At 48.5% G+C, this 25,742-nt stretch overlaps 1 protein-coding gene across 1 annotated transcript in view; it reads left to right on the plus strand.

The window, feature by feature from the left end:
* The window catches only part of B4GALT5 (beta-1,4-galactosyltransferase 5), a 76,031-nt gene extending 56,599 nt beyond the window's left edge, over window positions 1–19,432 (plus strand). Inside the window, exons 2-9 of the mRNA XM_032350382.1 lie at window positions 188–322; window positions 9,209–9,322; window positions 10,165–10,289; window positions 11,278–11,394; window positions 12,015–12,202; window positions 12,904–13,026; window positions 15,243–15,344; window positions 16,279–19,432. Of these exons, the coding sequence (XP_032206273.1) occupies window positions 188–322; window positions 9,209–9,322; window positions 10,165–10,289; window positions 11,278–11,394; window positions 12,015–12,202; window positions 12,904–13,026; window positions 15,243–15,344; window positions 16,279–16,426 (1,052 nt within the window). The 3' untranslated portion in view covers window positions 16,427–19,432. The remainder of the gene's footprint in view (window positions 1–187; window positions 323–9,208; window positions 9,323–10,164; window positions 10,290–11,277; window positions 11,395–12,014; window positions 12,203–12,903; window positions 13,027–15,242; window positions 15,345–16,278) is intronic.
* Window positions 19,433–25,742: the final 6,310 nt, after the last annotated feature.

Here is a 25,742-nt window from a genome sequence, read left to right on the forward strand (position 1 = left end):
CTGAGCTACCCAAGAAATGTTAGTGTCCTGGAAACGTAGACCCCAGTATGGAAAATAGAGTTAAGGCATTTGGGGAGTTTTAGAGCTGAAAGAAGTTTAAAAAAGAAAGAAACCCCAAGTATTTGTGTTTGTTTTGTTTTAATGATTGTCTTTGAATTCACCTCTTTCCCCCTTCTGTTCTCTGCAGTGAACACCTACCTCTTCATGATGCAAGCTCAAGGCATTCTGATCCGGGACAACATGAGAACAATTGGCGCTCAGGTCTATGAGCAGGTGGTTCGGAGTGCTTATGCCAAGAGGAACAGCAGCGTGAATGACTCAGGTATATTTTTAGTAAAGTGGTGGTCTGAGTAGAATGTCTTCTCCCGGGGCACCTGGGTGGCTCAGTGGGTTAAAGCCTCTGCCTTCGGCTCAGGTCATGATCCCAGGGTACTGGGATTGAGCCCCGCATCCTGCTCTCTGCTCAGCAGGAAGCCTGCTTCCCTTCCTCTCTCTCTGCCTACTTGTGATCTCTCTCTGTCAAATAAATAAAATCTTCGGAAAAAAAAAAAAAGAATGTCTTCTCCCCACAGAGGTGAATTTGGTTCGAATAATTATTTTTGATGGGAAAAGTTCATTGTAAAAGAAGGTTTGGCTGCATCTTCCCTGATTACAGAAAAAAAAAAAAAAGAGAGACTCTTGCAAAATGAATCCTTGTTCATTTTGCTGTCAGTATATTAAGGGTGGCCGAAAGGAGGCATGTGTTAGGACGCAAGCAAAAGAGGAGGACCAAAAGCTGTTTCTGGAAATACTTTTGATTACAAAAAATGTTCCACATGACCAGAGGTCCTTCACTTAATGATTGTATGGTTTCACACTTTGGGGTTGGTGGGCGTGTTTTGTTCTGTTTTGTTGCATGTGGAGGTGGTAGTGGTGGTCCACAGTGTATTCAAAGCAGATCTGGCCAGGGCGGCCGCACGGGAAGACTGGCTCCAGCTCTGTCTTCCTGTCGGACGCGACTCGAATTTGGTCAGTCCAGTGGGACTAGCTCACCTCGTTGTTTACCAAGGCTTTGAGACTCCACAAATTCCCATTTCAATGGGAATTGAAATGGGACATTCAATTAAATGGAGACTGGGACAGTTTCCACGAATCAAAAAAGCAATTTCTGGAAGAAAAGTTTAATCGTTTACCTGGTTTACCTTTGTGGTCAGCCGTGGTTTTCATCTGTGGTTTAGTTCCGGCTACGTGACGGAGTTTCTCGGTGGTAATCTCAGCATCATTCAGCTTTGCAGAAAGCTTTGCAGACTATTTAGCTAAAGATAGCAATGACAGACACAAGAGTGAACATTTCTGCCTTCTCAGTCTTTTACCTGTGGCTTTTATTATCTTATAAGCACTAATTATATAAAGAGGAAAAAAGAACACAGAGGTTAGATGGCTTGCCTAACATTATATTAAAAGAACTTGTTTCTGAATCATGATTTTGACTCTTAACTATTTTTATAGAGGCTAAACATGGTAAGTTCCTCACCTTTGAAAGCTGTCTTTTTTGTCTTCTTTTTAACTCTTCCAAAAATTGAACATAGAAAGTATTTCCAGTCGGTTAAATGGGACGGTCGTGCAGCTTCTCCTGTCTGGCCAGGGATAATTTTTATTTAAACAATAGATTCTGAGATATTATTTTGCTAAGCATTGATGATTTGCCTTTTATGTCTTTAACTGAGAACTAGTGTGCTTTCCTGTGGCTCCTTACCAATTTCACTCAAACCTAGTGCAGTATTATAAAATGAGTACAGTTTAAGAAATATTCTTTCCTTCAAATCAGCCCTCTTTTCTTCCATAGTAAGTTCTTCAACTGTCCAGAGCTCACTGTGGAATGTGAAATTGCTTTGCAAACATTGCAGATGAGAATTCTTTGGTGCTTGGGGTCTCAGGAGAAAGCATTGCCTCTCAGAGGGAAATGAAATCCTTAAAAGAATTGACCACATCCTCATTTATCTTCAGTCTGCCCTGCTGGCCAGCTTAGCAACAAAGGAGTATGGTTAGCAAACTGAAGCTTTAACACTTCCTTTCTTGTTGTTTGCAAAGAGCCAGTGATTGACTTCCCAGGGCTTTTCTGCCAGATTGTGGTTTCAGGGGACAGTTACCTGAGCTCTGACCCAGACCTGGAAGAGGAACCGGAACAGCACCTCAAGCCGTGGGAGAAGGCTGAGCGCACTTCTCTTTCCTCATTCATTGTGTGTGGAATTAGGTTTTGCAAATAATCCCCTCACACATTGTCTCCCTCAACTCCAGCAAGGCCCTGTGGGTAGGCAGGATTTTAGGTGACTTCCGTTTCTTCAGTAGTACAAATAATCTTGGTTTTTGAATGGCTAGGTCATGTGACTTTCCCTGAACCCTGCCCCAAACCTGCTTGTTGTCGTGTGATGAAAGTTGGGAGTCCTAAAAAAATCCAAACAGAGGGGCGCCTGGGTGGCTCAGTGGGTTAAGCCTCTGCCTTCGGCTCAGGTCATGATCTCAGGGTCCTGGGATCGAGCCCCGCATCAGGCTCTCTGCTCAGTGGGGAGTCTGCTTCCTCCTCTCTCTCTGTCCACCTCTCTGCCTACTTGTGATCTCTGTCAAATAAATAAATAAATAATCTTAAAAAGAAAGTAGGGAGTCCTTTGACTGCTTCTCCAGAGCTCTTTCTCCTAATGAGTCAGGAAAAAGGAACGTTGATGCCACTGGGTCATTTATCCTGTCCAAGTGTTCATGCCTCTCCAAGGTCACATGACCGCTAGGACTTCCATCTGGGCCTTTAGCGAAGTAGTCTGCTCTCTCTCAGAAGTTGGAGGAGCACAAGGAGGGCACAAAGTCTCACTAACTCCTCTAGGGTGGCTGTCCTTGAAAACTAAGCACCAACCGAGTTGTGTCTTGGAAGGCTTATCCAGGGACCTGGTATTATTTGACGTGGCATGTGTTTATTCTCAAATTATCATACACTGAAATAATTTTTCTCAGCATCCCTCTGGTTGAAATAATCATTCATTTTGTGTTCATGGTATCTGTTTCCCTTACAGATTGGAAGTCTTTGCTCTCAGGGGTTGTCTTACAGTGTGCTAGCCACTTGACTTGCATTGCCTCATGGACTTGTGAGGGACTCAGTAGATTATCTGCCGTGTCCCCACTTTAGGGATGAGAGGCTGGAAGCAGCCAGGAGTTACAGGACTTCATGTGGCTGCGGGGTTGGGCCTGCTGACTTCTGGGTCCGCGTAGTGCCTTCATAGCCTCTTCCATCCGTGTAGCCCCAGCACACGTACACTGCCTAGCACATAGGCCCTCAGGAAGTGGTTTTTGAGTGCATGAGTGAATAGATTTAACAAGAAAACATTTAAGTGTTGTAACCTAATTTCAAGATTATCATCCTAATTGGCTTCTGTTTTATTGGCACATCTAGGGAAGGGAGTGGGTATTAAAGAGGAAATACTACTTCATGGGAAGTGTATCGAGTGAAAACCACCATTTTTATTCATTTCAAAGCATTTCTCTGCCTGGCACCATTAGAGAGGGCACCCTGGACTTGAAGCTTCCAAGACAGTTGGGGGGACTGTCATTTCTGACCCAACCACTCTGGCCAGGACCCACCAGGGGCTTGACAAGGGTAGCAGCAGGACTGAGGTGGTCCCTGACCTCTGCTGCCCAACCCTGGACGCGGTGCTGGGGACTCACACCCACATTCAGTAGCCTTCGTGATGTTGAGATTAGCTGAAAAGTTTCATGCGACATTTAGGTAACGCTAGCTTTCTTTTCCCTTGAAAGCTAAAGTGGTGATCATCTAATAAGAGCGCACTTTAAGGGATGAGGACTGTGAGCCAGGAAATACACTTGATGTGATAACCTGGAGAAGTTTCTTGCTGTCACTGAAAGCCATGAGTGTATGAGATCAGGAATCCTACAGAACTTCCTGTGAGCAGAGGGGGAGATATTCAAAAGAACATTGGCATCAGAAGAAAATTCCCACTTAGGGCTTTTTTTGTTTGTTTGTTTAAAGTTTATTTATGTTTTTTAGTGATCTCTACCCCTGCCCTGGGACTCAAACCCACCACCTTGAGATCAAGAGTCACACACTTTTCTGACTGAGCCCGCCAGGCACCACCACCACCTCTGCCACTTAGTTTTATAGATAAGGCGAGCAGTTGGGTGACCTGTCCTTTCTCGTCCTTAAATAGGAGTTTGCAGGTGCCCTTCTACCTGTGACTTTCACCCGGAGGGAGATTTCTTACCTCTCTACCCACATGTGTACACACATGCACGCAAACCTTCCCACACCTCTGGCCCCAAGCCCCTTGTAGTCACATACTCAGATAAATGTTCTCTTGCCCACATTCTTGGAAACAGGACTGTTGACAGAGGCGAATAAAGTGAACCAAGTCATTGCTGGGGTGCTTTGTAATCTGTTCAGTGAGCTAGATATTCTTCCCCTCTCTCTCCGTGGTTTTTAGGCATTTAGTTCATAGTCTTCCTTAGGTCTACTCACCCAGCAGGTGCAGGGGTTATCCTTAGGCATGCTGACACATGAAAAATGCTGATTCTTTCATTTTACAGATACTGGTTCTGATGGCATGATTCTAGTATATATAAATATCCACATTTTTCAAGCAGAGGCAAGTGTTCGGTCTTTTCTCAAATGGAAGGGGAAGTTGGTAGTTCTTCTGAAATCTGTTGGTCAGCATTTCCCAGTCCCCGCTCAACTGGATGTGGTTAAGATAAAGGAAAAGGCAGATTTTAGCCACCCCTGTGTATTGGGGTAGCCCTGTCGACCCCAGTGCACATGGAAACCCTCCCCCGCCAATAAGGTGGGGCTTTAAAAAATATCAAGGTCTGTACCCACCCCCCCCCCCCGAGGTTCTTATTTCATTAGTCTGGGAAATAGCCTGGGCATTATTAGGATTTTTAAAAGCCTCGTAGATGATCTAATGTGCAGGCGTGGCTGCCGAACCACCAGTGTGAAGCAGGGTTGAATCATTATGCCATCTGAATTTATAGGTAGGAAGGATGTCTGTTGTTTTTCCATTTTATAAATGTAGAAGCAGTGCCTTCTTTGCCCTTCTACCTCCCTTGCTGGGAGAACATGTCCTGATTTTAAATAGATTACAGTTAAATTAAAAAATAAAGCCATGGCCAGAGAGGTTCAGCAGGCTTGCTCTATCCTCGAAGCCGCTCCCTCACGCAGTAGGGACGTGCAGAGGAAGAGGAAGGGGCTCCTGGCTGGCTCAGTGGGAGGAGCCTGTGCTCTTGATCTCCTGGTTGTGAGTCTGAGCCCCACGCTGGGTGTAGGATTAATTTAAAAATAAAATCTTAAAAAAAAAAGAAGAAGAAGAAGAGGAAGGAGCTGTCATTCGGACATCCCCATTTCTGGGCAAGCTGGCACCCCACAGTAACCAAGCAGCTTTATCAGGTCACAAGCAGTTAATTTCCTCTACATCTTAAGGGCTTTATCTGTGTCTTCACGCAAACCCCCAAAGGTAGGATCATTAAGGCTAGAAAGTGTCTTAGCCCTTCTGCACGCTAGTTTTTTGTTTTTGTTTTTACATCTTATTTCCTGTTTAGGTTGTAGTTCTTTTAAGACTTGGTTCTGTTCACTGCCCAGAGTTATTATTCTCTGCTTCTGTGTTTTGTATTTTTAATTTGCTTATGAAAATGCTATTATAATGCCTCTGGGAATTTCTTCTCCTTCAGAGGCAAATATAATTACTGTGGTGCTGCTCGGCAGCAGCTGCTCCCTCTGCACGTGTGCGTATCACAAAATACACCTTTTCTAGCACCCATGAAAACTTTTCTTAAAGAGAATCATTTATATATTTAAACACACACACACACACACACACACGTAATTAAGAAGCAAAATCAGAATTATCCAGAGTAATGATTAGAACTGGAGGTTCTTGACATAGGTCTTTGAAGTGTCGATACTTTCAGAAAGGATCGATTTAGGACACGTTTGCATGTACAGACTGGGGACTTTGGGGCTGATTTCTGTAATTTCTGTAAAAAACAAAAATGTAATCTTGCTGTTAGGGTTCATGCCGGCGCTGTTCATGTCTGTATAATGCAGGCTTGGTGTTTTTGTCGGGAAAGCTACTACTGAAAATGACAGAAAGCATTGTGTTCCTCGCTTTTCCTCTTAAGAGACTTCATTCTCTTGCAGTGGACTCTCAGAGTTGTGTCCGGTGGACACTTGCACGGTGGACAGCCTGTGCCCCTGTGAAAGGATTCCCTGTATTTATTAGCCGTAGATTCTTGGAAACCCTCTTAGTGTTGCTTGAAAAATACCTGAGTTGAAGGTTGTAGAATTCTCCAGTGCAAAAAGCGAGTTTGAATAGGAAGTTTTAATTTTCATAGAATCTGCATGAATCCCAAAGGGGATTGGCGAGAGGGATTTTCATACTCTGAAAAAACTGTGCAGCACGCTGGAGAGGTCACTAACCCAGACCTTAGTCGGGTCTCTGTTGTAGCTGTACCAGTTGTGTATGTGATGCCTTAGTTTCCTTATCTGGGGAAAAAAAAAAAAAAGTTGGAGGGCCCCTTCATACAGACTCCCTAGGAAAAAGGCACCCACTTCACGCTCTCAAGGCCCCACTAATGACAGTAAAGAGGGGGTGTGCGTGTTCTCATGTGTGTGGCTCAGTGGCACAAACCCCAAAGAATGAAGAGAACAAGGAGTTGGAAGTCGGAAAGCAGACAGACCAGTGATACGGGGCCCAGCAGACCCGAGAAAACGGACTGCTTGATGTGGCCGCAGGGATAGCCGCTATCCCCTAGAACCCTCCAGAAGCTTGGGAAGTAGCAGTATTGGGTACTTCTGCAGATGAGAATGAAAGTGACAGCTACGATAAAAATTGGTTGAAAAGTGCTTAAAAAGCAGTCGGTTCTTTCCCCATCCTGGCAGAGGACTAGAGACCTGATCACCCTCAGGGATGGTGAAACAGGGCCCCTCAGCTTGGGGCTCCTGGCTGGGCCTGAGTGCTTCCAACCCCTTTCTCTTTTTCTGTCGCAGTGTGCTTGTATTGTAGCGAGGACTGCAACTTTCTGGCAGGAGGTTAAGACTAGAATGCTCTGGGGACACCTGGCTGGCTCAGTCAGAGAGTGTGCGACTTGATCTAAGGGTTGTGAGTTCAAGCCCCACACTGGGGGTAGGGATTACTTAAAAAAAAAAAAAAAAAGCGTTCTCTGGGGAATCTGATTGGACCAAGAAGAAGGATCCTAAGATACTGGTGCTGGAGGCTCCCGAACCAGACTTCTGGTCAGAACACTCTGCAGTGGAAAACCTCAGCCCAAGCCCTTGCAGTTAGTGCCCCACTCTTAAATGTAAGCAGTGAAAGGAGCACTGTGCAGGGATCAGACCAAACAAGGAGCAGCAGATGGAGAGACACAGGCGACGCTGGGAGAAGAAGAATGCAAAACAGCTGCCACATCTTCTCAAGGGTGAGGGGAAAAGGATCGCAAACATGAAATAAAAGAGTATATTGTAAGAAATGAACACTCAGGAAATATAAATGACTTTTTAAAATAAAAAAAAATAGCAGAAATGAAAATTAAAAGAAGGTCTGGGGGGCCTGGGTGGCTACGTTGGTTAAGTGCCTGCCTTCTGCTCCTGGGGTCCTGGGATGGAGCCCCGAGTTCGGCTCCCTACTCAGTGAAGAGTCCACGTCTCCTGCTCCCTCTGCCCCTCCCTCCACTCGTGCGCACGTGCTTGCTCTCAAATAAAGAAAATCTTAAAAAAAAAAAAAAAGATTGAGGAAGTATGCTCCCCCCTGAGCAGAGAGCCCTATGCGGGGCTCGATCCTAGGACCCTGGGATCACGACCTGAGCCGAAGGCAGAGGCCTTAACCCACTGAGCCACCCAGGCATCCCCCCCAAAAAGATTGAGAAGACGAGAAAATCAGAGGACCAGGAGGTCTGACATCTAACTCGTGTTTTCTGTTCTCCAGAAAGAGAATGCAGAATACAGAAGGGAGGGAATCATCATCACAGTGATAACCTCTAGTCCTGCCCCCAAATTCTAGAACAGACGCATACAAGTTTCTAGACTGTAAAGGTCAAACGGTCAACACAGTGGGCAAGCATAGAACTCAGAGTAGAAATGTGACATTTCCTGAACCAGGACAAAGTTCTTCATTTCCAGAAAGAAATTCCCAGTCACCTTCACGAAGAGCCGGGATTGGAATGGCTTCCGATTTAATAGGTGTAGGTGGATTCTAGAAGGCAGTGGGGAGCACTCGCACAGTCCTCAGGGAGAATTTTTTCCAGCCAAGCATTCTGTAAACCCTGGCACCCTGTGAATCAAGTGAGAACAAAAACAGTCAGATGTGCAAGGTTTCAAACACTTCCCATCCCCCCCTGCTTAGGAAGCTACTTGCAAGAAGTTTTCCAGTGAGAAAAGAGGAGAAATGGAAGCCAGGCAGAGTGAGGTCTCCCGCTGGTGAGAAGTGAAGGGAGTCTCTAGGACGCCAAGGAGGGGAGACCGCAGGACGGCGTCTGCGCAGCAGGCACGGGGAGAGCCCGTGGGGATTGGAAGGCGCAGGACCGTCTCTGGGAAGACCGTGGAGAGAATGTCTCATGCTGGTGGACATCCTAAGAGGGGCCGTGGGTGGCAGAGGGCATGGCGTTAGTCTCGATGCCATATAAAACTAAGCAAACAAACAAAACAGTCACTCTAGGGAAAAAGAACAACCAAATTATGCAGGAAAAGAAATCCTAACTTGGCACATTTCTCAGCTATGAATGAATAGTAATCTACGGAGTAAAGACTTCAAGGTAAATACTGAAGGTGGGCCCCACAGTGGAAGTCTGTGGGTAAGGTGACGGAAGCATCTGGAACAGGCTGTATGGGAAGTACATACTAAAGTAATTGGCTGGAAGGAATGAAACTAGTTGCCATAGAGAGTAGGACATGGGGGGAGGCGGGTGCTGGTTGGTTTTTGTTTGTTTTTAATTATGTTGTTGAGTTCTGCGGCTGGACAGTGAGTACATATAAAGCTGTAAGACCAATAAGAACAGAGACACTGGTTTATCATCTGGTTAACCTTTTTATTGATGGTTCAAATTTTTAGCTGCAGCAAAGAGCTGGTCCAGAATCCTGATTTGCAGAAGATGATAGCTAAGAAAAATGCTTTGATAGGCCTCTGAGAATTGCAGAATTGATGACCTGTGCTGGTCTGAGCTGCCTTTTCTCTTCCCTGTCTAGATTATCCTCTTGACTTGAACCACAGTGAAACCTTCCTACAAACCACAACGTTTCTTCCTGAAGACTTCACCTACTTTGCAAACCATACCTGCCCCGAGAGGCTCCCTTCCATGAGTGAGTACAGTGCCCCCTGCTTTTCAGACTGAAGTGTCTGGTTTGTTTTTGTTTTTTTTTTTATTAAAATGAGAGAGAGGGTTCTCCATCTCTCAGGATGCCTCCCCTATGTGGAGAATAGAATGCCTCCCTGCCGTTGGAAACAGGAATTATAAAAGCTACTTGTGTCCTCACCCTTCTTCAGCCCTTCTGCAAGGTTGCCTGTGTTCCTAGTGTCATTTTCTACCATATTTCTCAGTCTTCCCTTTGCATGTATCCCCTCCTTGATGACTTGGGGCCTGTTAGGATGTCCTAGAGAAAGTACAGGCAACCAGCTTTATCTTTTAGTATAAATCCCGTGCTGATTATACCTGGTTTGGTAATACGGATGAACGTGACTTTCTTCAAGCGTTGGTTCAGAATTCTGTGGTCTTGTCCTTTTGTTCTTGCCGTCTCCTGTATAATCTCAAGCAACGGCAGTAAGTCCTTCTCTATTTTCGTGTGTTTGGGGTCTGGGCCGCATTACTTGGGATCACTGGGGCCCTGTGTCTGTGCTTGCCTCTGGAGCACGCAGAGAGGCTCCAAGTTCAGCCTCACTCTTTCCTCCTTCCTCTGAGAAGTTCAGCGGCCATTCCACGGAGTCTTGATTCTTAACTCGCCGCTTTACGCAGCGCTAGTGATGAGCTGAGACGCAGGGAGTTGCAGGCAGGGGAAGGGCCTCCCATCTCCGTGGAGAACACAGTCAACTGGAAAAAAGCACTGACCCTCCCTAGAGAGTGAAACCCTGGTCATACAGGGAAAACGTGCTGTCACTCTCTGGCCTCTTAATTCTTTTTCTCCCCCCGCCCCCACTCTCTGTTTAGAGGGCCCAATAGACATAAACATGAGCGAAATCTCAATGGATGACATCCATGAAATCTTCTCTAAAGACCCAGCCATCAAGCTTGGAGGTCACTGGAAGCCTTCAGATTGCATGCCTCGATGGAAGGTAGGGTGTGGGGCCATGCCCGAGGTGCTGGGAGGCCCGCCCGGCCTTGCCGGCCTTCCAAGCCACCGTGGGATTCAGACTCTGATAATTTGTAATTTGCACTCTATGACCTGTTGCAAAGTATCTGCACTTGATGGCAACACTTCAAAGGCATGGGTTTCCCTAAGAACACTGTAGCCCCAGAAACGTGCATCGTTCCTATGACTGTGCAGGACCCTTTTGTCTTTACAGGAATACTGGCTAAGTGAGGGGGAGGGTTGGTAGGTCTCTTGGGCCACATTGGTCAAAGTCATCTTCACAAATTTATTGCTTCGTGCCTTGTCTGGCATTGTTGGCTGTTGGTTTAGTGCAGCAAAGAGCGGTGCTCCCCAGCCCAACATTGACAATTGCTTAGTGGTTTTCTGCATGATGGTGGTCAGGGGGCCTCAGTGTGGACCGACCTGGCCCCTGACACTGGCCTGCGTCCATCCATTCTTGTAACAAGTATTTGTTCAGGTGTGGCTTCTGTGCCCGTCGTGCAGTGAGCAAGGCAGATCTGGACTAGACGGGCTTTTCCAGCCCATCACTGGGATGTAAGGTCAACTTAATGATCAGCACTTTTTAAAAATGTATATATATAAAAGACAGATACATGTCAGAGTGTACTGCGTGTTGTCAGGGGAGTACTGTCTTGCGGAGTCCATTTTAGTTGTGTGCTCGTATCTGTGGGCACGTGTGTGCGGGTCATGGTGTAGAACGAGTGTGTGCCTCTGGGTTGTGGTTAGAGTGACTGATTCAGCGGGCCGGCTGTGTTACGCAGTGTGGTGCGTGCTTATGCCCAAGGGTCCGCCTGCCGCCATAGCTCTCCATGGAGTGGAGGTGGCAGATAAGGCAACCTTCTAGAACGCCCCGGGAGCTAGCTGGTCACTAATTCTGTGGCAGGGTCCTGCCGCAAAGCCGATGTTGCGTGCGTTAACGGGACGGCCTGTTGTGCGGTGACCCTCTCCAGGTGGCGATCCTCATCCCTTTCCGCAACCGCCACGAGCACCTCCCGGTCCTGCTCAGGCACCTGATCCCCATGCTTCAGCGGCAGCGCCTGCGGTTCGCCTTCTACGTGGTCGAGCAGGTGAGTGGCCCGGCCTGCTCTTTCTGAGACAGCAGTTCAGGGTGGTTTCGGCCATTCGGCCTTGGCAGACAGAGCCGGTGAGACTGAACTCAGGACTGAGCCCCGCGGAGGTGAGAGGGAGCACAGAGCAGCTCCGGGCTTCTGGCTGGGGTGTTACTCGGCACCCGCAGACTTGAGGGAGTCCAGGATGGAACTTGGTTTACCCTCGAACAAAGGCCCCTTATAAGGTGGTTTAGCAAGAGGAGCTTGGGTGGTGTCTTGGGTCTCCAGACCCAGGAAATTCCCCTTCAGATAAGGAGCGGTGGGGAGAAATGGCCGTATTGTTCTTTCTTCCCTTTATGGGGCTGGATGCTCCTCCAAAGGCCTGAGAGGTCGAATGCCTGCTCTTACAACAGTCGTGGGAGAGAGGAGCCTGGGCCCGTTACCCTTCTTATTTCTAAGGAAATCGAGGCCAGATGTCAAGTGGCTTACAAGAGGCCGTGATGAGCTGCGGGCCAGGCCCCGCTCTGGCCGGGTGATCTGTCCCAGTTGGGTTCATGAAGCTCTCCTTCAGGCTGCGCTGAGGCAGTGAAGACGGTGCTCCACGAGTCCTTTTAAAAAGACAGTTTTGCTGCTTTTAGGTTGGCACCCAGCCCTTTAATCGAGCCATGCTGTTCAATGTCGGTTTTCAAGAGGCAATGAAGGATCTGGACTGGGACTGTCTTATTTTTCATGACGTGGATCATATACCAGAAAGCGATCGGAACTACTATGGATGCGGGCAGATGCCCAGGCACTTTGCAACGAAGTTGGACAAGTATATGTATCTGTGAGTATCATTTCCTCCAGAAGAGGTTGACTCTAAAGGTGCTGCGAGGCGCAAAGATGGCGAAATCCTGTTAGCTCTGCCCCAGTGCGCGGTGGCTGGCGGGCGGACGAAGGAGATGGAACACAGCCCCGGCGCGGGGTACTGTCGGGCAGGTAAAAGGAATGGAGCCCTGCCCCACGGGGCCGGAGGGATGGACCTTGAAAACGCCGCTGTGTGAAAGAAGCTAGTTACCAGAAGCCACATGTTGCATGATTGTGTCCCGTGACTTGTCCGGAATAGGCAAATCCATAGAAACAGAAAGAACAGCGGTTGCATCGGGTTGTGGGGAGGAGGGGAATGAGGATAATGGGTACAGGGCTTCTTTTGAAGGTGATGAAAGGTGTTAAAATGGATTGGTGTTCATGGTTGCACAACTCCACAAATATTCTAAAAACATGGAATTGCATGCTTTTTAAATGGGTGAATCATTTGGAATGTACAGTTATGTCTCAGTAAAGCTGTTACGAAACAAATCAGTTAGAGTAAGATGCAGTTGGCCACAAAGGTCGATGTGTTTCAGCGCGAGGGAGCGTGGCAGGTGGTTGAGGGCGGTAGGCGCTGTGTCATACCGGAAGCAGTTCTCCAGTGCAGTGGTGGCCCTCCCCAGGGGAAGAATCCGTCCTTTGATTCCCAGATGACTCAGGCTGTATGTCTCCTTCTAGGCTTCCTTACACCGAGTTCTTTGGTGGAGTGAGCGGCTTAACAGTGGAACAGTTTCGGAAGATCAATGGCTTTCCGAACGCTTTCTGGGGTTGGGGTGGAGAAGATGACGACCTGTGGAACAGGTACTCCCCTCTTCCGGTTTCCAGGGCCTTCTAGAAATGCTGCCTTGGGCTCCCCAGACAGCACCACACAGATAGGATAGGGTGCAAGCCATGTAGGTAATGTGATGTGTTCTGGTAGTCACGTTTAAAAAGGTTAAAAAAAGAACTTTGAGATGAAATTCATTTTAACATATTAATAAAACATGCCAACAGGATATTTATCACACTATATCAAAAATAATATCCACCCAACATATAATCAGTATGAAATATTAATGAGATATACTTCACATTTATTTTTTCTCTTACTATACCTTTGAAATCTGGTACATATTTTACAGTCAAAGCACATTTCAGTGAAACCTCCCCAAACCAGAGATCACGTATTAGTGACAGGAATATCCAGATTTATCTGTTCTGTTGGATAAGGCTTATATTATACAAGTTTGTGAGAATGATGCTATATTTGAGTAGTATAAACTAATCTCTTTACAGAATGAGTAAGTAAATAGTAACCTAAAAAGGAACAAGTAAGCAAAACAATCTCCATCTTGTATCTGTTGACTTTCTCAGTGGGTTTTAAAAACGGAAGTTACTTGTTGCTTTAATTACAAAGTAATACTTGCTGGTAAAAATTCAGATAATAAAGGTGCATAAACCAAAGGGTATAATTCTTAATCCCTGTCGCTGTGCTGTCTCGTTCCCAGGAAGCAGCTATTTTAACAGGGCTTTTCTTTCTCTACTTCTTTGTATTCAAACACAAACAACCCAGACCCATCCCTTCTCCTCTTCCAACCCTGTTAACACGGATAGAACCACTTTGTTATCTTTAACAATTGCGCGACATTCCTTTATGGAGATGCATGATATTTTATTTTAATCCTTTCCTCTTAGTGAACATTGTTCATAGTTTCGAACGTCCTTGTTCACGTGTGCAAATATTTCTTCAGAATTAATTCCTAGCTGTGGAACTACAAAGTCAAGTAAATGCTCTTTTACATTTGGATAGTTACCAGAGTTTCCCTCCAAAAGTGATCCCAGAAAGATTCCAAGCAGCCGTGCGTCAGCATTCCCGCCTTCTCACATCACCGCCCACGTTGGTTGTAGATAAGCTTTTATGTTTTGCCACATTTCAGCCCTTGACTGCTGTACTGGACAAAAGAGCTCCAGATAATTCTTTCTCAATCTGACAGGTAAAAATGGCATCTCATCCTCTTAATTTGGGTTTCTTAGGGACCTAGTAAAGATGAACAGCTTTTCCATAAACGTAACTGGTTTGACCGGTCCTTGAATCCAGTTGAACTCCCCCAGGACATCTGTCATAATTCTCCACTCGTGCTCTCCCCAGCTCAGCAGGAGCCCCGGGCGCAGGAACAGGGGACAGGAGCCCCGGGCGCAGGAACAGGGAAGCTGGTTCTCCCCAGTGCCCTGCACCCTTCCCAGAACTGTAGACCTCTCTGTATTTACCAAACCGGAGAGAGAACACGTTTCCCAAAACAAAAGGAGAGTATAATTTGGAGTCGAGCGGAGGGTGTTGAAATAATACTCTGCCAAGCTTTAAAATAGTGATGACGACCATGGATTCCATGTCGATACCCAGAGTCTGCCTCCACGTGCTACTTCTTACAGCCCAGTCAAGTGCCCAGCAAATCCAGCTTGGGAAATTCTGTCTTTATCACATGAAGAATAAGTAACTGGACACCTCCTTAAGTTCTGCTTTCCTCCTAGTATTGTGAAGTTTTACACGGAGATTAGAGGATGTCATACAAATGAGTTCATCTCCCTGACGATGGGGGAGTAGACAGTCATTAAAGTTCATAAGCAGGGACAACACAGTGCAACTCAGACTTCACTGACTTGCTTTGTGGTAGGCTGTGGACAGGAAAGGCGCTGCCCACCAGGGAGAAAAGCACTTTTGATAGGACCCAGACAAGCCGGCAGAGGGAGCGTTTGTGTGCACTCACCTACAGGGGAATGAACGCTCACTGTTGCCCCCGTCCCTGAGAGCCTGTCTCACCTTACTCCCAAGAATCTTGCCTTTTGCCTTTCAAAAAGTTTTGGTATCATAGACCTCTTTTCTAAAGCCGTGAACTTACGCAGGGGCATGGGCGATTGAACATTTAGATGGAGAAGTTGTTCTGCTTTTCAGCCTGGGGTTTCTCAGCCTTGGTGTGGGTGTGGTGGTCTGGGGTACTTGAACATGGAATCTGAAAGCCCAATGTCTTTGTCTGGGACAGAGTACAGAATGCAGGCTACTCTGTGAGCCGGCCAGAAGGTGACACCGGAAAGTACAAGTCTATTCCTCATCACCACCGAGGAGAAGTCCAATTTCTTGGAAGGTTGGTGCAGTTTGTTTGTTGTTCTTACACATCATCCTCTATACTTTGCGTTTGCAGATGTCCCAGAGCATATCATACTCAGCCCTCCTCTTACTCCCCGCCTTCTCTCCAGGGTCCTGGTCTGGCTGGGTTGCAGTTTCTAGATAGGTTTTCATGTACCTGTGAGGCGGGCGTTTGTGTGAAAGCAAGATTATCGGTGAACAATTTGATCACAGATCTTTGAAGGAAATCACTCTTTTGGCCTCTTAAGCTTCATGGTCTCCTCTGTAGCCTTCAGGGAGTTGGAGAAAGATCCACTCAGTTCAAGGTCCCATGTAGCTTACACTGACAGGGCAAAGCAGAGTTGGCTCCCCTTTCTGTGAGCTCCGGTTCCGGAAGGCTACCCCTGAGCTTCTGTTCATGTGGGCGCACTTGATCAGGAAGTTCCATTCTGGAATCATGGGGGCATGTGGATGGAGAGACAGCTCTGTGTTGAGTGCCTTTGTGTCTTGCTCACGAGGAGGAGGACTGCTCTCCGGACCACCAGTTCTGATTGCATGAGCTCTGTTGTCAGGGGCGTGGGAGGGCCCGGAATGCAGACCCGACCTTGCTCACCTGGTGTATTTTTAATATCTTACCTCCCGTTTCCCCGTTCCGTAACCTTACCTTGGGCCAACCATTGAACAACGGAAGCCTTGGTTTCCTTGTTTGCTTAAGGAGTGGTGCATTAAATGAAATGCGGTCATAAATAAAGCCCCTGGCATGAAGTAGGAGGGGTCTCCAGTAATAACCTTCAGCAGGGAGCAGCTGGGCGGGGTGGGCTTGTCCGCCGGCCGTGGGATGCCGGAGAGCTGCCCTGGGTTGTGACCTGTGTGTGGGCTGCCCTGCTCTGTCCTCCACCATGAGGGCGTTGGGCCCTCACTCAGAGCCGCCCCTCTGTTCTCTGCTCCAACAGGTACGCTCTGCTGCGCAAGTCCAAAGAACGGCAAGGGCTGGACGGCCTCAACAACTTGAACTACTTTGCAAACATCACGTACGACGCCTTGTATAAAAACATTACTGTCAACTTGACACCCGAGCTGGCTCAGGTGACCGAGTACTGAGATGAGGAGAGAACCTATGTTTGCTTGACCCACCGCCACCGAGAAAGCAGCCTGGGGAGAGGTCTTGGGGCTCCACACAGGAAGAGAAGAGAAATACGGCGTCTGGTGAAGGGTCACAGGGTTCAAGGAGAAAATGTGAACAGAGTACACGCACAAAACGCCTTCACTGGGGCTGGGAACATCCTTCATCAGGACTGGCTTTCTGTTTCCACAAGGCGGACGTCGGTCCCGCTGCTCGTCTCCCCCGGTCTAGAAGCCCAGCGTCGCGTCCCCGCCGGGATCTCCAGGATAGGAACCGATGTCCGCCGGAGTCCCGGCGCCGAGCCTGTTCCTACGAATGGCCTTTGGAGCTCGGCCTTCAGAGCAAAGAGGCAACCCCACCACAGGGCAGCTGTGTTTTAGGAAGAGCAAGTGAAACACCACACACCATTCTTCTCCCTCTCTGGTGTTCTCTTTGGTTTCTTCTTTTTTTTTTTTTTAATTACCTGCTTTGGGTGGGGATTGAGGGTGGGGGGAGGGAGGGGGAAGATAAGTAGACCTGTAACAATCACTTCTTGAAGAAGTAGAATTGTAAATAAGCCATGTAAAATGCCTTTTTTAAATTTAATTTTATAGCTGGCTCCAATTCAAACAGGATTTATATATTAGATCACTCACTTGGTTGGCAAATGCAGGGACTCCGTTAAAATGCAGTAGAAGGCTCTCACTTCCCAGATGTCTATCACTTTGGAGGGGAGTGGGTAGAGGGCATGTCACAAACAGATGGGGACGGTCCAGTCTGTCACTGGTCGCTGACTCCTGTCCCCTCCCTCCCTCTTCCAGAAGTCTTGCTCTTGACTTGCTGTGGACTCTGTCTTCCCTGTTGGGCACATACACTCTCATCCCAGGCTTCTGCTAAACAGGACCTCTCCCTGCTCAAAGCAGACCCCTTCAGGGGGCCTCCTGTGCACAAGCCCCTGGATCTCTGGACTTAAGTTTTTGTCCTTTCGTTACCGAGAGTGGTGGGGTCAGGTGGGTGGGTTTTCTGCCTCTTCTTCCCCAACCCCCCCGCCTTTTTTTTTTTTTTTTTTTTTTCTCTTGTGGAATTTGGCCACAATTCTGAAATCTGTGCCTAAATTATCAACTAACTTCAGTGATTCCTCTGAATTTTTCCCTTTTTGGTTTCTGGGAAGATTCTTCATCAACATTGTGAACTAGTTCATAGAACTAATGAGCGATGGACTGAAGCAGTCAGCCAGGGAGGAGGTGACACTTGGGTGCTGTGGCTCAGCTGGGGGCCAGGGTGAGGCCAGTCAGAGCTGTGTGGGTAGACAGAGCTCCAGATGCCAGGATCCAGGCCTGAGTGCTGGGCTCACACCCTGTGCACTTCTTGAAGTTAGATTCTAAATTGCCCTTGAAGTTGTGCCTCTCTGTTTTTGCCTGAGCCAGATCCCTCCATCCATAGTCCCTCTTGGCTTCTGTAGGATTCTGAACAATGCCAGTCTTTTCCTCTCCTTTTCCATAAAGCATATTTATATATTGTGATTAGGAGTACTTTCTGAAAAGTACTTCATATTTTTTTTAATTGCCTTGTTTGCCTTCAACTTCCTTAATTTTCATGGTTTACATGGATGTGTGTGTAGGGATATATTTGTGTATATACGTGTGGGTTTGGGGTTTTCTCCGTTGCATGTGTTGGTTCCGTGGACATATGATCCCCACAGGCTGTGGGAGTGATTGGCCAGGCCTTGTTTTTTGTTCATGCTTTTGTTCTTTTGAAGAATAGAGCGGTGTTGTAGAAAACCGACTTGCATTACAAAGCTCTTATCGGCTCATATGAGAGAGCAGGTTGCTGCCCTTGAAGATGCTGGTAAGTTGTATCATGTGTTTTAAAAGAATGTTGAGCATCTCATGCTTTAAAAGACCTTCATGAGGGAACATTCCACACAGGAGCTCACTTGGTTTTCCTTTGAAGTCTGGTGCACAGAGCAATAAAGATTTCTTTCCCCTTTTCTCCCGTCTCCCCTCAGGCCTGTGTGCTGGCCTTGCCTCTGCCCCTCTCTCAGCCCCGAAGGCCGTGAGCCCCCCCGAAGGCTTTCCGGGGGACACAGCCATGATGTCATTTGGAAGAATTTGCCAGAACAGAGCGATCCTTGGTTAAGGATGCCGTGTGTGTACACGGCCGTGTAGTAAAATGGTCTTGTTCGAAGCTTTTCACGAACATACCTGCCACCAAGAACAAAACGTTGGCAAAAGGCTACACAGCTGATTTTAAAAAGAAAACGCCGATTTGAGGCCAAAAGGAAGGTGTCTTTTCACTCCTTGAGGTAGGGTCACTGAAATTACTTTGCGATCATGTGTGAGTTTGTCTTATTAGTGGAGACACCCTACTGCGCACCGCCCCGTCGTTTACCTGCCAAGCTACCGTGTGGGAAACGTGGAAGTTGCAGACAGACAGCCAGGCCCGTGAGCTGTTAGTGGTGTGAGATTCTCATGTTTAACAACAACAAAAAAAGAAACGGATAATAAGAACCAAATGTGACCTTGCGTGTATTTTGGCAGCTGAAATTCTTTCAAGGCTACTGATGGGTGACCTATTCAGTCAGTCCCGGGTCAGCTGCGTGCAGGGAAACGTTTGTCCTTTCACGCTGGTTTTCTGAGCGAGGAGTTAACTGCAAAAATACTCCTTTTGACGTGACAGGGGCTCCTGTTGGAGCTCCTCTGTCTACCACAGTCAAGAGTAGCTGAGCGACAGCCGCCTGTCCCAGTTGTGCCCGCTCTCAGTGGACAATGGCATTGAACGTAGCTAGCTAGCTTCCTTCCATCACGACGTTTTTTTTGAGCTTGCTCTTATGTTTTAAGAGGTGCCAGGGGTACATTTTTGCACTGAAATCTAAAGATGTTTTAAAAACACTTTTCACAGAAATAGTCCTTTGTCATTACATTATTTACTCATGTGTTTGTACATTTTTGTATGTTAATTTATGAATGATTTTTTCAGTAAAAAATACATATTCAAGAACCAAACCTTGGTGGTCGTCTTTCTTGGTCCCAAACAGTGGGGACCAGGGTGGATGGTGTCTCTGATGGCCTGGGAGACAAGCCCATATTCAGGAGTGGATGCTGACGCCCTGGAGCGGAGTAGAGCAGCTCCCTCCAGAGAGAAGGTGGCCTTGGCCCCCCGCCGGAAAGGCTCCACTGGTAACAGCTGAGAAGCAGAGGGAGCAGGAGCAGGGCAGACATGGGGGGTAGGAGGAAGCAGCAGTGGGCAGGACAGGAAAGGGAAGGGTTCGAGGGGAGGGAGGGGTCCACAGTGCTGAGTGCAGGGAAAACATGAGGAAGGTGAGCCTTGAAACTATGGGGCATGGGGAGGAGGGAATGGGAGGGGGGCTGAGCAGGGAGGCAGTGAAGCCACTGTGAGGGCAGCCGCCTCTCCAATCCCATTGAAGAGAAGGCTGGAGCTCAGAGAGGGTTTGGATCCTGATTTTCCTTTAAGAGAAACCTGAGTGGCCTGAGCCATAGGGAGATGGGCACCGGAGAGAGAGCTGAATATCCAAGAAGAGACGGGGTAATTTAGCAAGAATGTTCCTGAACCACTGGCAGTGGATGAGACTAAACAAAACCCAGGAGAAATTAGGAGCCCTTCCCACGTCAGTTCTGATCGGCAGACACAAATAGCCCGTGAAGACCCGTGTGGCTGTTGAAAGAATCAAGGATCCCTTTCAGTAAGAAGTCACCAGAATTGATTCCTGATTACCACTTCCTCCCCACTCAAAAAAAAAAAAAAAAAAATTAATTTGGGGGAAGTACAGTCCTAAAAATAGTAGTTCCCATTTGTTGGGGTTTGTGCCACAGGCTGTGCCAATTAGTCTTCAGCCCTGTGAGGAAGACATGGCCCCACTTTCTAGAACAAGGGTGCTTAACCCTAGGCTCTTAACCTCTGGGGCTGGATCATTCTCTGTACAGGGAATGGGGGGTGGATAGCTGGACCCTTGGCACCCACCTTCTACAAACCAGTAACAGTGCCCCTCCCTCCCCAGTCGTGACAACTAAAATTGTCACCAGACAATTGCCAAATGACCCTGGGGAGAGCAAAATCCCCTGGTGGTAGCCGCGGCTCTAGAGCTGGGGAGGGAAAGCCACCAAAGCCGCTGTCTGCTGGAGGTCCTAAGACCAGCGCACAGAGACAGCCAGGGTCTGCCCCGACGTGAATTCTCGGAACCCCTAAGCTCCGTGTATATGTGTGTGTCTGTGTGTGTGTGTGTGTGTGCGCGCACGCGCGCACTCTTAAATGCCTTCTGTTTACAGACAGTTGATAAGTATTTTTATGGATAAACAAAACACATGAGAACAGCCTCACTGAGAACGTTCGAGATCCCTGACCCTCGAATCGTGGGATTTGCCTCCTCCTGATGTCCATCTACCCCCACATGCGTATGGGGAGATGAAGACACGTTTACGATAACGAACAACAGAGGGGCGCCTGGGTGGCTCAGTGGGTTAAAGCCTCTGCCTTCAGCTCAGGTCATGATCCCAGGGTCCTGGGATCGAGCCCCACATCGGGCTCTCTGCTCAGCAGGGAGCCTGCTTCCCCCCCTCTCTGCCTTCCTCTCTGCCTGCCTCTCTGCCTACTTGTGATCTCTATCTGTCAAATAAACAAATAAATAAATCTTTAAAAATAGGGGCACCTGAGTGGCTCAGTGGGTTAAGTCTCTGCCTTCAGCTCAGGTCATGATCTCAGGGTCCTGGGATCGAGCCCTGCATCAGGCTCTCTGCTCAGCAGGGAACCTGCTTCTACCCTCCTCTCTGCCTGCCTCTCTGCCTACTTGTGATCTCTGTCTGTCAAATAAATAAAATCTTAAAAAAAAATCTTTAAAAATAAATAAACAAACAAACAAAAGAACAACAGAAATCGTCTTGTAATTACTTGTGGTTTTTTATCCTAATACTCCGCGGAGATGGCTTCCCTGTGATGGAAAGGCTTCTCGAAGCAAACTCGGGGTCCCCTCCTCGGAGAGGCATCGCAGGAGCGGCTCGCCAACATGCTGCATCCCCGGGCCTCCTTTATTTTGTTCCACAAGGTTTCCGACTCTGAATCCTGTATTTTTACGGGTTCTTGGTTCGTCGGCTGTCAACCCCACTTAAATGTCGTCTCCATGAAGGCAGAGACCGCTTTGTCCTTACTCTCTCCCCGGTGCCAAGAACTGGCCCCAGCACGTAGTAGGTCCTCAGGAATCTCTGTTGAACGAAAACTGCCTTCTTCCTCTGAACGGCCGCATTTATTTAACGCCTTCCCTCCTGTTGGACGTGGAAGTTTTTTCGGTTTTCCCCTTTTTCCACGGTCCCATCACATGCCCCACAGTGAACACAGCTGTGTGTAGATCCGCGGGCCCGGGTGTCACTGGGTCACCTTGAGTCTCAGAAGGGACAGGGAGTGGAGAGGTGCTGGCCAACGAGAGTGCAGTTCCATTTTTGCAGGATGAAGAAGTTTTGGGGATGGGTTGCCAAATTCTGTGACTATACCCAGCGATCCGGAGCTGGGCATGTAAGAATGGTTAAGATTCCACTTTCACGTGATGCATGTTTTTACCACAATCTTAAAAACAATAAAATTCTGCTTATGAAGGGCGTGTGGGTGGCTTGGTCAGTTGAGCATCTGGCTCTTGATTTCAGCCCAGGTCATGATCTCAGGGTCATGAGATCAAGCCCCATGTGGGGCCCTGCGCTCAGCGGGGAGTCTGCTTGAGATTCTCTGCCCCTCCCGCCCATGTGCCCACATGCATTCTCTCTCTCTCTCTCTCTAAAACAAAAAATCTTTTAAAAAAGTAAGAATTCTACTTTTTAACCTCATCCAGTAGGAATGTCCATGCTTTCCACTTGAAGCCTTGGTACCCCCAACGTAGTAGGCCCTTATCAAATATCTGTTGAATTAATCTGTAAATTTTTTTAAGAGTCTGTTTGGCCTGTATGCTGTCTTTGGTCACCCGTTCGGGCAGAATGACAGACGCAAAAACCTCAGGTCCCGCGTTGCCCTCCGTGGCCAGGAGCTCTCTCTTGCAGCCTCGACAAGGATCCAAGAAAACACGGTTCAGTGTTGTGTCCTTCCTCCACTTGTCAGCCCGGCTCATCTTGTTTCCGTGTAATCTGTCACTCCTCACTGTAATGTCACCTTCGAGCCGACAGAGCCTCAATTGTCTTTTCTTCCCTCGTTGGCCCGTTCAGTTTCCTGCCACGTCACTGCTAGTCCGTGTTCCACGGTGATAAACTAGTCGGTACACCATGTTGGTTTCATTTTCCTGGACTTCTTCCTTGTTCTGTGGTCCCTCCTTCTCCATTCATGCTTTTTTTATATTTAAGCCTAACGCCAGGCTTAGCAAGCTGTGGCCAGCCAGCTGCCCGTCTCTGCAAATAAAATTTCACTGAAACACGGCCATGCCATCTGTTTACGTGTGGCCCACGGCAGAGCTGAGCAGTCGTGACAGACTCCGTGTGGCTCCCCAGATCGAAACTGTTTACTCTTCTGCCCTCGACGGGAAATGTTTGCCAGCCTCTGGCTCCCTAATTCATTTCATGTACCGAAGGTTACATTTTGTCTTTGGGCCTTGGCACTTTGCATAGTAAGTGAATAATCGGAATGCACTTAAAGCTGACGTTGGGGACATTAGCCTCAGGGGGGTTTTCCCTTGCTTCTCCCTGTGCTGGGGACACTTCGGTTTCAGAGGGTACATGTCTTCCCTGAACACCCAGTCGGAAGCAGCCGACTGTCCCAGTCCCGTGTGATTTTTCTTCATAGCAGATCACTAGGTGATCTCCTTGTTCATTTAGTTGTTCCCTGGTGTGTGAGCTGTCTGCCCCTCCCCCCAGCCCTGGAAACTTCCCAAGGCAAAGAATCTCACCTCTCCACCATCCACAATGGCCCATGGCAGGAGACGGTGTTAAGATATTTGTTGGAAAGTAAGAGACAGAGAGAGACAGGAGGGGTGTGTGCGTGTGTGGAGGGGGGAGGTGTATCTATCCAGACTCCTAGGTTTCTCGATTTTTCCTTCTATGGGCCGCTCCTGGTTTCATCTAATTTCTCTTTATCTGACAGCGAAGGAAGTGGAGTCCCGAGAAGGGAAGTGACTTCCCCAGGCAGCCGAGCCCTGGTTGCAGAAGTGGGATCCTGCCATCGGGCATCTTCCCACATCCCTGCTCTTTCTAGAATTAAGAGTAGATTTACTCCCTGACTTCCTCTCCTCCTTACCCCTAGGCTCCCCACAGAGCAGGGACCTCTTTCCTATTTGGCTCCTTCAGCCACCCACTATTGTTCTGGAAGTAAATGGCACCACTTCTGTGGTGCGCGCCCTGGTGAGCAGTCGTGAGGCGCGGAGGGACCTGGGCAGGTGGCAGAGAGGACAGAGAGGAAAGGTCTGCCTTTGGGGGTGACAGAGAAGGCTGGAGAGCTGTGCTCGTAAAGAAGCTGCTTGGCTCATACCCTCCCCGGCAAGTTTTCTGCCAGGGACAAGCAGAAATCATTGCGTACGTGGGAGCTGTTTGTCCTCACAGCGAATTCACATGTGATGGTGAGTCTGAATCATTATTCAGCGATCATGGTTATTAGGGGGACAGCGCAGCCCCACTCTACTGTAGCATTATAGGTGCCAGGTTTGGAGTGAGCGATTGTGTCTGCCACATAGCGGGAGCCTCATAGCAGGCCTGAGGGCTCTCCTTCTCCTGATGACCGGTGGTAGCATCAAGGGTGGCTCAGGGCTGTAGAGAGGGGACATTTCAGATGAGACATAAGGGACAGAGAATCAGCCATGGGCGATCTGAAGAAAGGAGTGTTAGGCAGAGGGAGCAGCAAGTGCAAAGGTCCTGGGGTAGAACAGTTTCCTTCAGAAAAAGAGAAGGCTGTGGGTTGGCACAACATGGAGGAGGGAGACAGGGGTTACAGGCAGAGGTGGGGCTCAAGAGGCAGGGTCTTGTGGACCGTGGCGAAGAATTGGGATTTTAGTCTGAGTGTCTCCAAAGGCCACTGGAGGGCTTTAAGTACCAGAGTGAGGAGGTCTGATGTATGCATTGAGAGAGCTCCTCTCGCTTCAGGTCACTGGTGATGGAGTTGGTGTTGGAGGAGGGAAAAGAACAGGAGCTGGGACACCAGTGGGGAGCCTATGACAGCCGTCCAGCAGGTCATCGTTGGCTCCAGGCGGTGAAGGTGCAGAGAAGCGGACCACAGTCCACACCCACACCGTGGAATGCCACCCACCTCCCCGTGGAGGACCAAGTCAGCCGTCTCCAGGACTCCCTCAGCCTACAGCCATGTCTCCTCCACAGGGGCACCTGTAACCAATGTCTGGTTGATGCAGAAATCCAAAGACCCCGTCCTCTTGCCCTGATGGGGGCAGAAGAGCCGTCCCAGCTTCAGAGCTCGGCTGCGGCCACATCACAGCCCAGTGTCTCCCTGGGCCCCTTCTCGCTGCCCTCACTCCCTCGCCGGTAAGGCCCCAACTAAGTGGCCTGTGGCTGGCATCACAGTCTGCTTTCCAGTGACCCCAGCCAGGGGTAGGGACTGATCTGAAGAGCCGTAGAAACAGGCTATACTGCTCTGTGGGGAGCAGGTCCCTTCTCCAGAGCCGGTGACTCAGGAGCGGGCCCCACCCATGGTCACACAGCCACCTCACCTCCATCACCGAGCGGCTCCCATCGAACGAGAGAGTCCAGTTTGAAAGGCTTAGACTAGAAGTGGGCCGGCAAGACCTTCTAGAAGCCCCGAGAACCTTCGCGCCTGATGCTGTGGGTCTTTGTGGCTTTCGCTGAGATTACACAGGAGTGTGTTTTTACTAACTTGCCGCCACAGGGCTCTTCTAATCAGAGAACCGAGTCGTTATTCAAATCATCCCCTCCTCAGAGGCCCTGCCAGCCTCATTTCTGGCAGACTTCAAAGTTTCCCCGTTGCCACACTTTCCAGCTTGATACACTTTGAAACTCTGACCAGGAGCAGTCACCTGAAACAGCAGAACGACTTCCATCTAAATTTGAAAAGGTCAGTGGTTTGGGCGTGATGCGTCTGCTGCCGAGCCTTCCTGCTTACTGGCTGCTCGGCCCGCGGGCTGCTTTCCCTCGCTCTCTCAGCGACTGACGAATCCTTGTATTTATTCGTCCAGCCTCTCTGCTGCTGCTGACCAGTCAGCGAACTGGCCAGCCCACTTCCTAATGGCTGAGCATGAATGATGTGTGTATCTGCCGGAAGTGCCGTCACCATCCTATCTGGAACCAGTTCAGAACGCTCTGAAGGCCCAAAGAGCTTGCTGGCTATTCTACAGGCAGTGGGGAGCCAAGGAAGGTTCTGGAGTGGGAG

The sequence above is a fragment of the Mustela erminea genome, chromosome 7, assembly GCF_009829155.1.
Source record: "Mustela erminea isolate mMusErm1 chromosome 7, mMusErm1.Pri, whole genome shotgun sequence".
Classification (NCBI taxonomy): Eukaryota; Metazoa; Chordata; class Mammalia; order Carnivora; family Mustelidae; genus Mustela; species Mustela erminea.